This window comes from Odocoileus virginianus, unplaced genomic scaffold (assembly GCF_023699985.2).
Source record: "Odocoileus virginianus isolate 20LAN1187 ecotype Illinois unplaced genomic scaffold, Ovbor_1.2 Unplaced_Contig_32, whole genome shotgun sequence".
Lineage (NCBI taxonomy): Eukaryota > Metazoa > Chordata > Mammalia > Artiodactyla > Cervidae > Odocoileus > Odocoileus virginianus.
Window position 1 is genome coordinate 127,866 of NW_027224349.1, and position 18,655 is coordinate 146,520.

The 18,655-nt window shown below is 37.0% G+C and overlaps 1 protein-coding gene across 1 annotated transcript in view; it reads left to right on the top strand.

Annotated features, from left to right (window-relative positions):
• The window catches only part of LOC110132250 (lysine-specific demethylase 6A-like), a 156,186-nt gene that overhangs the window by 54,777 nt on the left and 82,754 nt on the right, over window positions 1-18,655 (top strand). Inside the window, exons 5-6 of the mRNA XM_020885462.2 lie at window positions 11,169-11,227; window positions 15,530-15,650. Coding sequence (XP_020741121.2) covers window positions 11,169-11,227; window positions 15,530-15,650 — 180 coding nt within the window. The remainder of the gene's footprint in view (window positions 1-11,168; window positions 11,228-15,529; window positions 15,651-18,655) is intronic.

Genomic DNA, 18,655 nt, shown 5'->3' on the forward strand with positions numbered 1-18,655 from the left:
TTGGATCTCCTTGCAGTCCAGGGGACTCTCAAGAGTCTTCTCCAACACCATAGTTCAAAAGTATCAATTCTTTGGCGCTCAGCTTTCTTTATAGTACAACTCTCACACCCACACATGACTCCTGGAAAAACCGTAGCTTTGACTGGACGGACTTTTGTTGGCAAAGGAAAGTCTCTACTTTTTAACATGCTGTTTGGATTGGTCATAGCTTTTCTTCCAAGGATCAGGCGTCTTTTAATTTCATGACTGCAGTCACCATCTGCAGTGATTTTGGAGCCCCCCAAAATAAAGTCTCTCACTGTTTCCATTGTTTCTCCATCTATTTGCCATGAAGTGATGGGACTGGATGCCATGATCTTAGTTTTCTGAATGTTGAGCTTTAAGCCAACTTTTTCACTCTCCTCTTTCACTTTCATCAAGAGGCCCTTTAGTTTTTCTTCACTTTCTGCCATAAGGGTGGTGTTATCTGAGATGATTGCAATTTCACCCAGCCATCTTGATTCCAGCTTGTGCTTCATGCAGCTGGGAATTTCACATGATATACTCTGCACAAAAGTTAAATAAACAAGGTAACAACATGCAGCCTTGATGTACTCCTTTCCAGATTTGGAACCAGTGTGTTGTTCCGTGTCCAATTCTAACGGTTGCTTCTTTACCTGCTTACAGATTTCTCAGGAGGCAGGTAAGGTGATGTGGTATATGGTATTCCCAACTCTTGAAAAATTTTCTACAGTTTATTTTGATCCATACAGTCAAAGGTTTTGGCCCAATCAATAAAAAAGAAGTAGATGTTTTTCTGGAACTTTCTTATTTTTCTATGATCCAGTGGAGGTTGGCAATTTGATCCCTGGTTCCTCTGCCTTTTCTAAATCCAACTTGAAGGCCTGGAAGTTCATAGTTCATGTATTGTTAAAGCCTGGCTTGGAGAATTTTGAGCACTACTTTGTTATTGTGTGAGATGAGCGCAGTCGTGTAGTGGTTTGAACATTCTTTGGCTTTGACTTTCTTTGGGATTGGAATGAAAACTGACCTTTTGCAGTCCTCTGGCCACTGCTGAGTTTTCTAAATTTGCTGGCATATTGAGTGCAGCACTTTCACAGCATCATCTTTTAGGATTTGAAATAGCTCAACTGGAATTCCATCACCTCCAGTAGCTTTGTTCACAGTGATGCTTCCCAAAGCCGACCTACACTTACCGCAGGTGAGAAGTCTTATCTCAAGTCCTCTGAATTGGAAGATGGAATCTTTAACTGCTGGACCAACAGGGGAGTTCTTGGGAATATTATTTTTGGTTTTCTTTCACTGTATTGTTTATATTATCCCATTCTTTTCTTATCTGCCAAGGTTTTGATGGTACATCCGCTTATAGTCTAGGGTAAGATGCGTCACTTTTCTCATGGTGCTTTCGAAATTCTTGTTATCTTTGACTTTAACAATTATAACATGTGTTGGTATGATTGTTTTGAGCTAACTTACTTAAAGTATTTTGTCGCTTGGTTTTATCTGTCTCTTTGTCAGGACATGAACTGTAGTCCTCCAGGCTCCTGTGTCCAGGAGCAAGAATATCCAGGCAAGAATATGAGAGTAGGTAGTCATTGCTTTGTCTAGGATTTCTTCTTCATCCAGGTCTCCTGCATTGCAGACAGTTTCTTTATCATCTAAACCCCCAGGGAAGCCTTTTGGGACTTAGCAATTTCAATATTCATTTCTCTCCCAAGATATGGAAGGTTTCAGCCATGTTTCCTTTACATGTACTTTACCCTCCCTTTGTCTTCCATTTCTGGGATTCAGAAAATGTGTATATAGTTTCCTTTTGATGATGTCTATTAAGTCCTATTGTGTTTTTTTCATTTACCCATTTTTTTTTTGCTCCTGCCACCTGATAATTTCAAATGACTCTCTTCTGGTTAACTGATTCTCTTTTTTCTTTTTTTTCATTTATTTTTATTAGTTGGAGGCTAATTACTTTACAACATTGCAGTGGTTTTTCTCATACCTTGAAATGAATTAGTCATGGATTTACATGTATTCCCCATCCCGGTGGTTAACTGATTCTCTGTTCTGCTTGGTTGTGTCTGATCTTGAAATTCTGTTTTTAATTCTTTAGTTCATTCATTGACTTCGTCACTAAAAGACCCTTAAAATAATTAGTATTTTTTTAAAAAAATTATACATTTATTGTACAAATTGTGAACAGCACTTTATGTCATCTGAAACTAATCAAAATGGATTGTTAAGGGAAAAAGGAGTCATTTAACAATATGTTAAGTATACTCTTTTGAATTTTAAAATTACCTGTGAAAGCTTGAAATTAATTTTTTCTGTGCTTGTGTGATCCTTTATTGTTTTCGGAAATTTATGTTTGCAAGTGGAGTATAATAGCTTTACAGTATTGTGTTGCTTTCTGCCATTGTCAACATGAATCAGCCATAGATACATACATATGTCTGTCTCTTTGTTGAGTGTTTCATTTTGTTCTTTATTGTTTTCTGTGTTTCATTTTGTTGTCTTACTGTGTGTTATTTCAGTTTAATAAAAGTTTCTTCTATAAGAAACTTCTGATCTTTGTCATACAGTTGACAGTCTGTTTTTCTGTGATCAATTATTGAGGTTTAAATAGTCTTCTTTGGTGATGTGAGTTTTGTCTGATTCTTCATAGTTGCTATACCTTGCTAGTAGTATTTGCATATTTGAATTGTGATCTCATTTTTTGGACTTCTCAGGTTTTCTTGGGCAGAGACAACCTTTCGTGTATTATCTCAAGTTGGGTTTAATTCAGGTCAGTTTATAGTCTTCTTGGGCAAGTGAGACTTGCAATAAGGCAGGGAGGGTTGGTTGGTTTTTTTATCTCCTATTCAGCTATTATGTACCTCTGAGATCAGGAGGTCAGTCCCTGTCTAAATAGGAATTGGTTATGAGTGTGCTCATTTGGTTTTCTGTCTATGATTAGCTTTAGAGTTGGCACCTTAGTTGCATTGAGTCTTTTGTAGACTTACTGATATCATGGGACATGTTCCTATGCTCAGTTTCTGGTTGGGTCTGCAGTTTGCTTCCTTGCCTGATCAGGGTTGTAGAATGGTTTCCTTGGCTGTTAGATCTTGATGCCTGGGTACTCTTAACATGGCAGAGTTGCTCACCAACTTCTTGGCCAGATAAGACTGCTGTATTGGTTACCTCGATGGGCTTTGCTGGGGGCTCTGTGCTCAGGTGCCATTGTAAGTGGGCCTGTAGGACCCTAGATACTGTGTTTAGACTTTACAATTAGATGAGACTAGAGCTGTACAGAACAGTATGTGGCACTTATGAGTAAACTTCTTTGCTCAGACTAGGCTTGTATGCCTCGTTGAGTACGGACTTAAATCTGATAGAACTTTGCAGTAGGTTCCCTGATCAGTTGGGGCCAACAGCAACTCTTTATAGTACTGCTCAGTCAATCTTTGTTAAAATACTGTTGTAAGTACTATTGGTGGGTGTACTGTGCAACTTCCCAGATTGTGTGATTGGGTTTGCTGATTGTTTTGTGCTCTAGGATGGAAAAACCTTTCAGTGAACTAACCATGGGTTGCCAGAGTAGAAAATAAAAAGGATTCAAACGTGGTAAGGCTAATTGTTTGGGGTCCAATTTCACGCAGAATTGTCCACTGAGTTCATTCTTCAGATGTGCCATTGCAGTGGCTCTACAGAATCAAGAGTCACTGTCTGGGCTCTGTATTTGCCACTTCTGCAAGGGAAACTTGGTCTCCCATGATGGGAGTGCTAGTAGACCCTATGCTTCAGTTACATTGTAATCCCAAGTGGTTAAGCAGTGCATGGTCTTCCTGCAATCCCCATAAAACTTCACTGGGTTGCTCTATGTGTCACTTTACAAGGCTGGGGAAGCTGAATATCCATATTGGACTCTCCTTTTCGTACTGTAGACACTGTAGACCTAGTAGATCCTTCTTGCAATGTTGATGTCCTCACTTGGGAGACAGACAGTAGTCTGAATAAACGTGTCCCTCTCACCCTCCTTAGGCATTCTCTTATGTTTCAGTTCCAAGAATGCTGTTCAGTCTTAGCCCCATATTCTGTGATTTTTACAGGGTTGTTTTGTCTGGGTTATTTGCTAATTGGGATTGAAGTTGAGAAAAACTCGCGTTGACATCATGATGATATCTCCTCAGCACCATTTACTATTACTCTCAGTGACCTATCAGTTTTAGCCTCCTTTCCCCATGACTCCATGCTTCCCTTGGAAAGAGATGATGTGTTAGTTTCAGAAGACAGATTGCTGTCACTCGTAGACATGTCACCAGTGATTACATTAAACTGAAAGTTAAGAGTGCTTGTCTGTAATTTGGACACATTATATACGTCACAGTATATCAGCAGACAAAGGAGTTTCTCTTCTGGCTTTGCTGATTTATTCTGGCAAGCAGGAAGGGGAAGTTGAAATACTATTTCATAATGGCCACAAAGTAGATCATTGCATAATGTCCATACAGGAAATTCTTGAGGACATCTCTTAGTACAACTGTGCCATATAATTTTAGGACACTGGAAAACTGAAACAACCTTATCCAGACCAAAGTATACTAGTAATGACCCAGATCCTTAAGGAATGAAGCTTTGTATCACTATGTAAAGAAAAATGACCAGTTGAAATACTCACTGATCAGTTAGTTTACCTCACCCTAACCCTATTGAGAAAGACTGAAGGCAGAAAGAGAAGGGGATGGTACAGGATGAGATAGTTGGATGTCATCACTGACTCAATGGACAAAAATCTGAGGAGATAGGACAGGGAAGCCTGTGTTGCTGCAGACCATTGGGTTGCAAAGAATCATGCCTGAGTGAATGGACAACAACCTCCACCCCCTACCCCTGGAGTTCTGCTTAGACCTCACACATACTGTATGAGGTTCTGTTTTTCTGGAGATCATTTAATTATAACATTATGTTACCCTTGCAAATGAAGTGTGCAAATCTTATTCCAATACATATTATTTTAGTCTTTTAAAAGAAGTCTTTATGTTCATTGTAACTGTAAGGTAAGGCAGTTAGAGAAGGCGAGGTTCAGAAAAAAGAACAAGACCAGCACTTTACAGGAACAGATCACCTTTAATGAGGCGAGAAGGGGCAGCAGTCAGATTAGCGAGCTGCTGCACTTATCCAAGAAAAGAGTAAGTATATATAGGCATGTATGTGGAAAGTTACTGTCTTAAGGGGGCCTGTTCTTCTCCAAGGTTGTTCAGAGTAGTTATCTCTTAAATGGCTGGGGCAAGGAATTTTGGAGATAGGCCAGAGGCTGGACCAGCTGGGAGCTGGGCATAATCAACCTTAATGTCCATTTTTTTCTTCCTGGTGAGAGAGTTCTTTGTTTTGCATAGAATGGTGAGGAGGACCTAGAGGGGAGTTTTAACTCCAGGCTATTTTGAGCCATGTAACTTTCCTTCAGTAACTACATTTCAGCAGACACTTGATAAGATTCACTTGCCACCATTATATGTATTTTAAAGAGTTGAAATTCAAGACTTGTTGATTATGGAGTTTGGCCGAAGTTTTTTTGTGGACCTGAAAATAAATTGTAACTTTAATTGGCTATACTTGTTTCTGCCATGGACTTTTTTTTTAAATAAATAAGCTTGTAAAACTTGTTACCCCTGCAGTCATAAATGCAAAACCTGTAACTGTGTTTACAAAGTGCAGTTTGAATACTGCTGCATCCAGTATATCTATTCACAAATGCATGATTATTTTTCCTTTTCTTTGAGAAGCTAACAAATAACCTTGGCATTGTTCTCTTTTTCCTTAAGAAATATGTTGCTTGATCTTATTTTTAAACATTTAACTTCATATTGGGTATAGTTGATTAACAGTGTTGTTATGGTTTTAGATGTAAAACAAAATGATATACCTTTATCCGTTCTTTTTCAGATTTTTTCCCATTTAGGTTATTATTAAATATTCAGCGGTGTTCCATGTTCTGTACAGTAGGACCTTGTTGGTTATTCTTTTTATTTTTTCTTTTACCAACTAAAAATTAGTTTTTTATCAACTAAAAAAAGTAACTAGTTTTATTGATTCATTTATTTTTTATTTATTAATTAAGTGGGCTGCCTTGGGTCTTAGTTGGGGTATGTGGAATCATTCTTATATTGTTTAGATCTTTAAATGTGGCATGTGGGCTTAATCGCAAGTGGTGCTCTGGCTTAAATCCTGTCCATGTCAATTCCAAACTCTCCACCCTTCCCTCATGATAACCTTAAGTTCATTCTCTGTTGGTGGGACTGTGTCTTGTAAATAAGTTCATGTGTATCATTTCCCTCCTGCCCCCTGAATTCCCATATTATATGGTATTCCTTTTTCTGTCTGAGTGTTCTCTTTGACTTCATCACTCATTGTGACACTCTCTAAGTCCATCTATGCTGCAAATGGCATTATTTCATTCTTTCTTATGGCTGATATTTATGCCACATTCCTCTGTTGGTGGACATTTAGGTTGTTTTCATTTTTTGAGTATTGTGAGCAGTGCAACGTTAGGGTGCATGTATCCTTTGGATCATGTTTTTCTCAGGATAAACTCCCAGGAGTGGGATTGCAGGGTCATATGGTGGCTCTATTTTAGCTTTTTAAGGAACTGCCATACTGCTCCCCATAGTGGCTTTACCAATTAACATTCCCACTGGTAGGGTAGAAGGGTTCCATTTTTTCCACATACTCTTCAACATTTGCTAATTTTGATTGCTGTCCATTTGACTAATGTGAAGTGGTATCTCCTTGTACTTTTGATTTATTTGCATTTTTCTAATGACAGAAATGGCAAGAACCTAACAGAAGCAGAAGAAATTAAGAAGAGGTGGCAAGAATATGCAAAAGTGTACAAAAAGGTCTTAATGATCTGGATAACCATGATGATGTGGTCACTCACTTAGAGCCAGACATCCTGGAGTGTGAAGTCACTTGGGCCTTAGAAAGCCAAGTGGGCCTTCGGAGGAAAATGGGGCAACAGAGGGTGAGATGGTTGAGTGGCATCACTGACTCAATGGACATGAGGTTGAGCAAACTCTGGGAAATAGTGAAAGACAGGGAAGCCTGGCATTGTGTGATTTATGGGGTCAGAAAAGAGTTGGACATAACTTAGCAACCGAATGAAAACAACAATGTAGTTAGTGATAAAACTAATTCGGTTTTCATGTGTTTCTTACTCTTCTTTGTATCTTCTTTGGAAAATGTCTATTTAGATCTTCCCATTTTTTGATTGGGTTTGTTTTGATAATATTAAGACATGAGATATTTTTAAATTTAGGAGGTCAGTCCCTTGTTAGTCACAAGTGTTTACAAATATTTTCTCCTGTTCTGTGGGTCATGTTTTCATTTTGTTTTTTCCTGTACAAAAGCACTTAATTTTATTCCTTGTTTGTTTTTGTTTTAAATTCCATTACTCTGGGAGACAGATTGAAAAGGGTTTGCTGTGATTTTGACAGAGAGCATTATGCCTGTGTTTTTCTTTTTTTGTTTTTTTTTTTTGTTTTGTTTTTTTTTTATTAGTTGGAGGCTAATTACTTTACATCATTACAGTAGTTTTTGTTATACATTGAAATGAATTAGGCATGGATTTACATGTATTCCCCATCCCAGTCCCCCCTCCCACCTCCCTCTCCACCCGATCCCTCTGGGTCTTCCCAGTGCACCAGGCCCGAGCACTTGTCTCATGTACTCAACCTGGGCTGGTGATCTGTTTCACCCTAGATAATATACATGTTTCAATGCTGTTCACTTGAAACATCCCACCCTCGCCGTCTCCCAGAGTCCACAAGTCTGTTCTATACATCTGAGTCTCTTTTTCTGTTTTGCATATAGGGTTATCGTTACCATCTTTCTAAAGTCCATATATATGTGTTAGTATACTGTAATGGTCTTTATCTTTCTGGCTTCCTTCGCTCTGTATAATGGGCTCCAGTTTCATCCATGAATTTTGCAATCAGGAGTTCATGATATGAGCCACAGTCAGCTCCTGGTTTGTTTTCCTTTTTTTCTGACTGTATAGAACTTCTCCATCTTTGGCTGCAAAGAATATAATCAAACTGATTTCAGTATTGAACATCTGGTGATGTCCATATGTAGAGTTGTCGCTCATGTTCTTGATAGAGGGTGTTTGCTATGACTGTGTTCTTTTGGCAAAACTCTGTTAGCTTTTTCCCTGCTTCATTTTGTATTCCAATGCCAAGCTTGCCTGTTACTCCAGGTATCTCTTGAGTTCCTGCTTCTGCATCCAGTCCCCTGTGATGATAAGGACATCTTTTTTGGTGTTCTAGAAGGTCTTGTAGGTCTTTATAGGACTGTTCAACTTCAGCTTCTTTGGCATCAATGGTTGGGCAAAGACTTAGATTACTGTGATATTGATGATTAGTCTTACAAATGAACTGAGAGCATTCTTTTGTCTTTGAGATTGCACCCAAGTACTGCATTTTGGACTCTTGTTTACTATGAAGGCTGCTCCATTTCTTATAAGGGATTGCTCACAGTAGTAGACATAATGGCCTTCTGATTTTAATTCACCCATTCCAGTCCATTTTAGTTCATCAGTTCCTAAAATGTCAATGTTCACTCGTGCCATCTCCTGTTTGACAATTTCCAATTTACCTTGACTCATGGATCTAATATACCAGTTTCCTATGCAATATTGTTCCTTGCAGTATTGGACTTTACTTTTACCACTAGGCACATCCACAACTGGGCATTGTTTTTGCTTTGGCTCAGCTTCTTCATTCCTTCTGAAGCTATTTCTCAACTCTTCTCCAGGAGTATATTGGGCACCTAATGACCTGAAAAGTTCATCTTTCAGTGTCCTATCTTTTTGCCATTTCATACTGATTCTGAAGTTCACAAGACAAGAATGCTGAAGTGGTTTGCCATTCCCTTCTCCAGTCAAGCACATTTTGTCAGATCTCCACTGTGACTCGCCCATCATGGGATGGCCCTACATGGCAAGACTCAGTTTTGTTGAGTTATACAAGGCTGTTATCCAAGTGATGAGTTTGGTTAGTTTTCTGTGATTCTGGTTTTCTTTACGTCTGCCCTCTGATGGATGAGGATAAAACCCAAATGACTACTGTCAATCGAATATTGCATTAAAGTGAGTCATACTAGTTTTTTGTGTATGTGTGCTTAAAAAAAGTTATATTTACACTGTACTATAGTTTTACTGAGTGTGCAGTAACATATCTTGGAAAAAAATGTACAAGTATGTCCCTGGAGGTCCAGTGATTAAAGGTCTGCAGGAAACCAGTGCAGGGAACATTTATTTGATCCCTGGTCCAGGAAGATCCCACATGTGGAGGGTCAGCTAAGCTTGTGTGCAAAACTATTGGCCTCTGCTCTCTAGAGCCCGTGTTCTGCATCAAAAGAAGCCATAGCAATGAGAAGCCCTCCTACTACACCTGGAGTAGCCCTGACTGGCCACAATTGGAGAAAGCCCATGTAGCAAGACACTTAGCGCAGTCAAAAATAAATTAAGAAAAAGTACACACCTTTATTTAAAAATGATTATATTGTAAATCAAGTATACGTCTACAAAATTCTTAGAAATAAGTAAATTCTACAACATAGCAAAAAGTAAAAGTCAAGTAAAAGTTAAAAAAAGATATAAGCCTTCAGTGACTGACAGTCTTTTTGTTGATGGAATGTGTTTTCTTGATGTTGATGTCTCCTAACTGATCAGTGTGATGGTTGCTGAAGATTAGGATTGGTATGGCTGTTTCTTAATTCCACAGTGAAGTTTGCAACGTTGACTGACTTATTTCAAAAGTAGTTTTTCAGTAGTACAAATGGTGTTTGATGGCATTGTTTTACCCACACTAGAAGTTTCAAATTTGTAGTCAGTTTGCTACTTAGACTGACTCTGCTTCTGCTTTAACAGCTGTTTATGTAATATTCTAAATCCTTTTTTATTATTTCAGTAGTCTTCACAGCATTTTCATTAGGACTTTATTCCATTTCAAGAAAGAGTTTCCATTGTTCATCTGTAAAGAGCAACCTCTCATCTGTTAAAGTTTTCTTATAAATTAGAATGATTCAGTACCTCTTCCGGCTCCACTTCTGATTCTATTTCTCTTGCTATTTCCATTTCATTGGCAGTTATTTCCTACACTGAAGCCTTAAACTTCTCAACATCATCTGTAAGGGTTAACATCAGTTTTTTGTAATTTTTATATTTTAAGCTCTTTCCATGAATCTTGAATGTTACAACATTTGGAAAATTTCTTCCAATCTGTAGAATTTTTCATGTTTTTAATTGTTTCTTTTGGTAGAAGTTTTTATGTTTCATCTAGTTCTATTTGTTGATTTTTTATTTTGCTGTTGTGCTGTGTACAAGAAACTGATTGGACCCAAGTTAGGGAGCTTCTTCCCTGTATTTTCTTCAAGGAAGGTTTATAGTATAAGCCTTTGTATGTTAAGTCTTAATCCATTTTGAGTTACTCTTTTGTGAGTAGTGTTTGTTAGCCTCTCAGCCGCTTCCAACTCTGCAGTGCCATGGACCATAGCTCACCAGGGTCCTCTGTCCATGGAATTCCGTAGCAAGAATACTAGAGTGTATTGCTGTTCCCTTCTCCAAGTATAAGATAAGAGTCCAGTTTTAGTAGTTTGCATGGGTTTATCCATTTCCCCAACATCATTTTTAAAGAGATAAAGAGCCTATCCCTTTGCAGCTAGGTATCCTTTGCTCCCTTCTGAAAAATTAGTTGACCGTAGTATGTGGATTTAATTCTGTATTCTTTACTTTGTTCTTTCAGTCTCTGTGCTGTTATTTTTATAGCACCTATTACCATACTGTTGTTTGTTAGTACAGCATTGTAGTGTAGTTTGAAATCAGGTAATGTGATTCCTTCAATTTTGTCTTCATTCTCTGGATTGCTGTGACTATTTGGAACAAATTTCTGGTTTCAGAGGTGTTTTTAGGAGTTGAAAATATTGTTTTCACTGTGAGCTTAATGAAAAGAATCAAAACATTTCTTCCAAGTTTTTTGCTTCTGCATTACCTGTTGGTTCATAAACTCGTTGCTTTTTCTCATTATTCTGTAATACAGGATAGAATTTTTAGAACTGATGAGAATCTTATGTTCTATATTTCTTAATAACATGAACAGTAAACATAAAAGCTTTTAAATGATTTTTTTTTTTAACAGAATGCAGCATTTTTATATGGCCTTGGTTTGGTTTACTTCTATTACAATGCATTTCACTGGTAAGTTGACTTACATCAGATCTTTTCCCTCTGTGTGTATATGTACGCACATATAAATGACCAGCACATAAAATGTTTTAGTGTTAGTAAACTCTCATCTCATTAGTAGCATGGTTTCCTTCGTAGATTCAAATCATTTGGCCATCATCCCCTTCAGTCAGCATATTTGCTAACTTGATTATAAATTATCCATGTTCCTCAGTAGGAATGATACCTCTTCAGTGTTGAGGATTAACTGTGATAGTAATATATAAGCTTTTATAAACTGTGAACAATAGGAAGCTTTTTTGGTTTTGTCCTTTTTAAATTTTTAAGTACTATAAGAATTCAAAGAAAGATAAATGAGTATACCACTAGTGTTTGCAATCATGTCCTATAGGTCATTCTGAATATTTACTACAGAGTTGTTAAATATACATTGACCAGTATTTGTTATGGTTTCACAAAGGTGAAGAAACATTCAGCTTTCAGTTGTATGACTTGCCTACATAATAATTTATCTTACTTCTTGGCTTTTTGGTGAATTAATTTTTTCATGTTCTGAAGTTTGCTGTGTAAACTTCTGGATAATTTATAGATGTTACAACACTTTTAAAAAATGAACTATATTTCTTACCTAAGAATATATCTCTTAAAAAAGATTTCTAGATGAATGAAACATAATTCACTTATCTTTTATTTTGAATCCTGTTTGAGATTGATAGTGAATTGGGACAATTTTAAGGTCTGTAAATTGCCTGAAAATCCTTTTCACACATTGGAAAAATCTGAACTTTAGAAGTAGAAAAGATCTTAGAGATCATTTAAATTTTAAAATTTTGTTGACAAGGGAAATAAAATGTGTTCATTTTTATTTAGTTTTTCTTAATCATTCATTTAGTTTTGTAAGGAGGCTTCATGTTCAAGACTATATAATTTAAAACATACTCGGTGCTTAAACAAACAAAAAAGGATTTTCTTTTTTCCCTCCCTCTTTTCTTGCTTCCTTTCTGCCTCCCTCCCTTCCTTTCTTTTAACAAAACTGTTGCTGGCATTGGATTAATGAACTTATTTATGGTCAGTTACAAACGGGAAGAATATAAATGGTTATAGAAGCTAGCAGCAGGACTTAAACAGTTTTTAGTGAGATGTGTTTAGAAATAAGTTACACCAAATAGAATAATTTACTGTACTTTGTCTTATGAAGATGGAAAAATGGATGTTTTAAAATCATCCCTTGCAGTTGTACACATATAGTCATTTTAGCTAGTCCAGACAAATGTAGGTGAAATCCAATATAAGACTTACAACAAAGAACTGTAAGTTTTTGGTGCGACTTACAGTGAATAATTTTCATGTACTTATGGTAACTCATGAGCTCTGTTAGAAGTGAAGATAAGAATGTAAAATCATGAGCGATAAATCTGTAGATTCAAAATGCTCATTACTTGATAAGTATATGACAGGGTTAAGTTAATGTGAAAGATGATTATGGATTGTAACAACTCATCTTTATATGATGTCTTTGTATTTCCCAGAGGAAATCTTCTTTTTGAAATACTTGTTTTTGCACTAAATATATATATAACCACAGAATTTGAGAAGTAGAATTTTGACTGTAACAAAGCTTACTAAAGGCATGTGGTATATTGCTTAATCCTAAATTGTGATATGACTGCTGTAGGCTTTCTTTTATAATATCAAAAGGACTGACTTTGGAAACATTTACAATCTTAATATTAACTTTAGGGGTTTTGAGAGAACAGAATAATTGAGATTCAAAATAGACTCTTTGTCTCTCCTGTCATACTTGTTTTTGAGGAAGTAATAATTCACATGTTCCAAGTACTTATAAAAACATTTCCAACATATCTAGATTTTCTGCATTAATAATGAAGACCTGTTAAAATGACAAAGTCTGTGACTGTGTGAATCACAATAAACTGTGGAAAATTCTGAAAGAGATGGGAATATCAGACCATCTGACCTGCCTCTTGAGAAACCTGTATGCAGGTCAGGAAGCAACAGTTAGAACTGGACGTGGAACAACAGACTGGTTCCAAATAGGAAAAGGAGTACGTCAAGGCTGTATATTGTCACCCTGCTTATTTAATTTATATGCAGAGTACAACATATGAAAACGCTGGGCTGGAAGAAGCACAAAATGGAATCAAGATTGCTGGGAGAAATATCAATAACCTCAGATATGCAGATGACACCACCTTTATGGCAGAAAGTGAAGAAAAACTAAAGAGCCTCTTGATGAAAGTGAAAGAGGAGAGTGAAAAAGTTAGCTTAAAACTCAACATTCAGAAAACTAAGATCATGGCATCCAGTCCCATCACTTCATGGCAAATAGATGGAGAAACAATGGAAACAGTGGCTGACTTTATTTTTCTGGGCTCCAAAAGCACTGTGGATGGTGACTGCAGCCATGAAATTTAAAGATGCTTACTCCTTGGAAAGAAAGTTATGACCAACCTAGACAGCGTATTGAAAAGCAGAGACATTACTTTGCCAACAAAGTCCATCTAGTCAAGGCTATCGTTTTTCCAGTGGTCATGTGAGAGTTGGACTGTGAAGAAGGCTGAGCACTGAAGATTTGATGCTTTTGAACTGTGGTGTTGGGGTAGACACTTGAGAGTCCCTAGGAGTGCAAGGATATCCAACCAGTCCACCCTAAAGATCAGTCCTGGGTGTTCATTAGAAGGACTGATGCTGAAGCTGAAGCTCCAATACTTTGGCCACCTCATGCGAAGAGTTGACTCATTGGTAAAAGACCCTGATGCTGGGAGGGATTGGGGGCAGGAGGAGAAGGGGGTGACAGAGGATGAGATGGCTGGATGGCATCACCGACTCAATGGACATGAGTTTGGGTAAACTCCGGGAGTTGGTGATGGACAGGGAGGCCTGGCGTGCTGCGATTCATGGGATTGCAAAGAGTCAGACATGACTGAGCAGCTGAACTGAACTGAACTGAAAATGACATAATAGTCAAGGCAGAATAGAAATAGAGCACGATAGACAAAAGAAGATTGAAGTTGATTATGGAAGTTAGAAACAGTTCCATAAACATGGATCCTTTACTTAATGATGCTGGTAGCACTCCACTGCTGTGAGGGCAAGAGTGTTTTTTTCACAGATCATTTGGTACAGTAGTAATCCCATATTACAAAAACAATTACTCGTCCCTTTCTGAGTCATACTGTATTTAAAATAGGTTCCAAACAGAATGTAAAGTGTGATAGGTGAAGTAAGCCTTTTGAATCAAATCAAATCCTAAATTACATCCCTTTTGATTATACAGTGGAAATGACAAGTAGATTCAAGGGATTAGATCTGATAGAGTACCTGAAGAACTATGGACAGAGGTTTGTGACATTGTACAGGAGGCAGTGATCAAGACCATCCCCAAGAAAAAGAAATGCAAAAAGGCAAAATGGTTGTCTGAGGAGGACTTACTATATATATATGTATATGTATACACACACAGACACACAGTGCAAAGTTATGACCAGCCTAGACAGCATATTGAAAAGCAGAGACATTACTTTGCCAACTAAGGTCCGTCTAGTCAAAGTTATGGTTTTTTCAATTGTCATGTATGGATGTGAGGGTTGGACCATAAAGACAGCTGAATACTGACTATGGTGTTGGAGAAGACTCTTGAGAGTCCCTTGGACAGCATGGAGATCCAATCAGTCCATCCTAAAGGAAATAAATCCCAAATATTCATTGGAAGGATTGATGCTGAAGCCGAAGCTCCAGTACTTTGGCCACCTGATGGGAAGAACTGACTCATTTGAAACGACCCTAATGCTTTGAAAGATTGAAGGCGGGAGAAGGGGACGACAGAGGATGAGATGGTTGGATGGTGTCACTGACTCAACAGATACGAATTTGAGTAAACTCCGGGAGTTGGTGATGGACAGGGAGGCTTGGCGTGCTGCCGTCCATGGGGTCGCAAAGAGTCAGACACAACTGAGTGACTGAATTGAACTGAAGCCTTCTAATATATACTTCTGTGGAGCAGTATAGAAGAAGGTTAATATTCTTACCCTCATGTCATTCTCGTATTGTCTTCTCTGTGGTGTTTCAGAGAATTTTAATTAGCTATTTACACGGAAAAGTTAATAAATCTATTTTACAGTTTTGCCAAATGATGTGAGGAGTTAGAGGAGTTTTCTAATAATTGTACTATTTGTTCATAGTTTTAAAAGTTGACATTTCTTTTAAAATTGTATAATCATTGTATTTTGTGTACTCCCTAGGCAGATATAGTTAATATTAATCTTATACTTTCTTCCATTTGTATTTTTCAAGGGCAATTAAAGCATTTCAGGAGGTGCTTTATGTTGAGCCCAGCTTTTGTCGAGCAAAGGAGATTCATTTACGACTTGGGCTTATGTTCAAAGTGAACACAGACTATGAATCTAGTTTAAAGGTAGGTGGTTGGGGCTTTTCCTAGATATGCACTGCTTGGTATTTGTGTGTGTGTTTGTTGTAAATGTTATAGAGTGTTGAGAAATGTTAGAATTTATATTACTGCTATTGGAAAATGAGTGAATTTAGCATATGAACTTAAAGGGGAAAAAGAGTTGGCTTTCAGTGTACCAAGTAGACAGAGTGGTAATATTTACAGGAAAACTTTTTAGTGCTTTAGTCTTTTGTATACTTTAATAACATGTTAATACTGATGTTTTTGATTAGTCGATATTGATGATCTTTATTTCATCTGAGTATATGTAAAACAGTTCCAGTATATGACTAGCCACTATAACAGCGAAGAGTTGGTTAGTGATGCTGTCTTAGGATTGAATTATTTACTATTATTTTATGTGTCTGATTAGAAAGCTACCTGTTTTTAATAGCATGATGTGTGTCATCACGAAAGTATTTAATAGATGTATTTATCTTTTAACAGTTCTGGACTGCTACTTGGTAAATATGAACATCATTTTAAAAAACAGTACATAATTGTAAAATGTTTCTTATTTTAATGGAAATTTGTCACTATTAAAATTTTTTTTTTTTAATTTCTGGGTTTGTGCTGTCATTTTATGCTTTCCAAGGGTTTAATGGGAACGAGATTTCCCTATGTGTCAGCATTGCTCTTTGAAAGAATTCAGGTTTCTGGAGAAAAGCTTGTAATTTTGAGAATTTATGATTTTCTAGAATGTTTGCTCTTATCCCCATAGAGATGTATTCCAGACTATCTTAATTGGTGGTGTGCATATGTGCATCTAACATAAAGCTAAACTCAATAACAAGGAAAATGTGAACTAAAGGCTACCTAATAACTAATGTGATTGAAGGTCTCCCTTACTACTAACCTCAAGGTTAGTGGTTTGGCAGAGGTTGGTGAACTCATAAAACAGTTGATAGTTATGGTTTATTAGAGTGAAAATGCAAATGAAAATTTCAGAGGAAAAAGATGACAAAGACAGTCAAGAGTGCCAAAGTCCACTGTCATAAGTCATTATAATCATGTGGATAGCACTTTATTCTCCCTGAAATGATGTTTAGTTTCATACAAGGAGTATTGCCAGCCAGAGAAGTTCACCAAGCATTTCCAGGGTTTTGCTCTTTTCCATGCAGTGTATATATGTGTATAATATTGAACTTTGGTATAGATAGAGCCATCTGACTGGCCTTAGTTTTAGTGACTCAACCAGCTGTTTTATGCATTGAACTGACAACGTTAGGTCTCCATAATGTATAATATTGTTAGAAGAAGCTATCTTATCACTCAAGGCCCTATGTATTCAAAGGTATACTTGTAAGTCAGGATATTCTAAAGGCTTAAGAGATTCTCAGCAGTTTCTTAACACTATAGGTTTCTTTTGTATGTGGAAGTGCAGACCAGTTGAGTAAATTCCTTACTGTGCTCCATACTCATTTAATTCCTTAATTTTTTCAAGTTTTAAAGTACTAAATTCCTCAGCCTGTGTTGGCAGTTTATGGGTTTATATAGGAGTGATCCTGAGAGCATACAGAATTCAGCGAAGAACATTGCAAGTAGACTGTAAAGAATTTAGATCAAACAGAGGTTGGATATAAATGTAGCTGAGGAATAAGTCCACGGTTAAACACACTTGGTTCAGAGAATGGGATTGTGTTTATCAGTAATTTTCTATTAAGATTAGAATATAGTTTATCAAACTGTATGCTGTAGGAGGTCAGTGGATTTAAAATGTAAAGCAACTATATCACACCTTCTATACTTTAACTCCTTTTATTTATATACTCAAAGTGTTTCCATTAACCTATCAAAAATACATGTTTCACAGCAGAAAATAAGTTAAACACAGTGTAATTTTTTTGTAACGTGTTATCATACGGCATTTTATGTGTTTTCTGAAAATTGGCAGTATGTGAACTATCATTTACTTGGGCAGGGCAAAGTTTGATAATGTTCACTGCCTTATCATTTAAAAAAAGTGTTTTTGTTTTCTCATGTATAGCAGAACTAGTTTTATATGCACTTTCTTTGTTTATTATGTTAGCTGTTCACTCATGTCCAACTCTTCAATGCCATGGACTCCTCTGTCTGTGGCAAGTATACTGGAGTGGGTTGCCATTCTTGTCTCCAGTGGATGTTTCCGACCCCAGGATATAACCCGGGTCTCTGAATTGCAGGTGGATTCTTTTACCATGTGAGCCAGCAGGCAAGTTTGTTTAGGTAAAGAGTAACAGATCTTCAAAGGATGCCAGTTTTAGCAAAAAAATTGGGGGGGTATGTAATTTTTCCTTCCTGTGCCAATTTTGCCCTATTTTAAACTTCTCACAATTTGTATGAAAACAGAATGTTAGGATGCTTTTATTAGTTTTAGGTGTATACCATAGTGTTAGAGTATTTCTACAGATTATATATACTCCATTAGAAGTTACTGTAAGATAATGGCTGCAAATATATCATTCTTATCTCTTGAAAGCATCCCTGTGATGTGCTCAAACCTACCTATCCCTCTTCCCTTTGGTAACCTTTTATAAGGTTTCCTTATAAAAAAGAGTCGTCATCTGTTTTACTATATAGCTCCTCCATCCATGGAATTGTCCAAGCAAGAGTACTGGAGTGGGCTGCCATTTCTTTCTCCTGGGATCTTCCCCACATGGGGATTGAACCCAAGTCTCCCACACTGCAAGTTGACACTTTGCCTTCTGAGCCACCTGGGAAACCCATATTTGTATATATTTTTAAAATTACACATGTAAGTGATACTATACAGTGTTTTGTCTTTTTCCAGCTTATTTCACTAAGTACAGTATTATCCACATTGCTGCAAATGGCATTACTGTATTCTTTTTTTGGCTAACTGGCATATATATGTATTATTATTGTTCAGTCACTTTGATGTAGTCCCATTTGCTTATTTTTCACTTTTTTTGCTTTGCTTTTGGTATCAGGAGTTGTCAACATTTGCAGCAGTATTTGCAACAGTTGTTTCG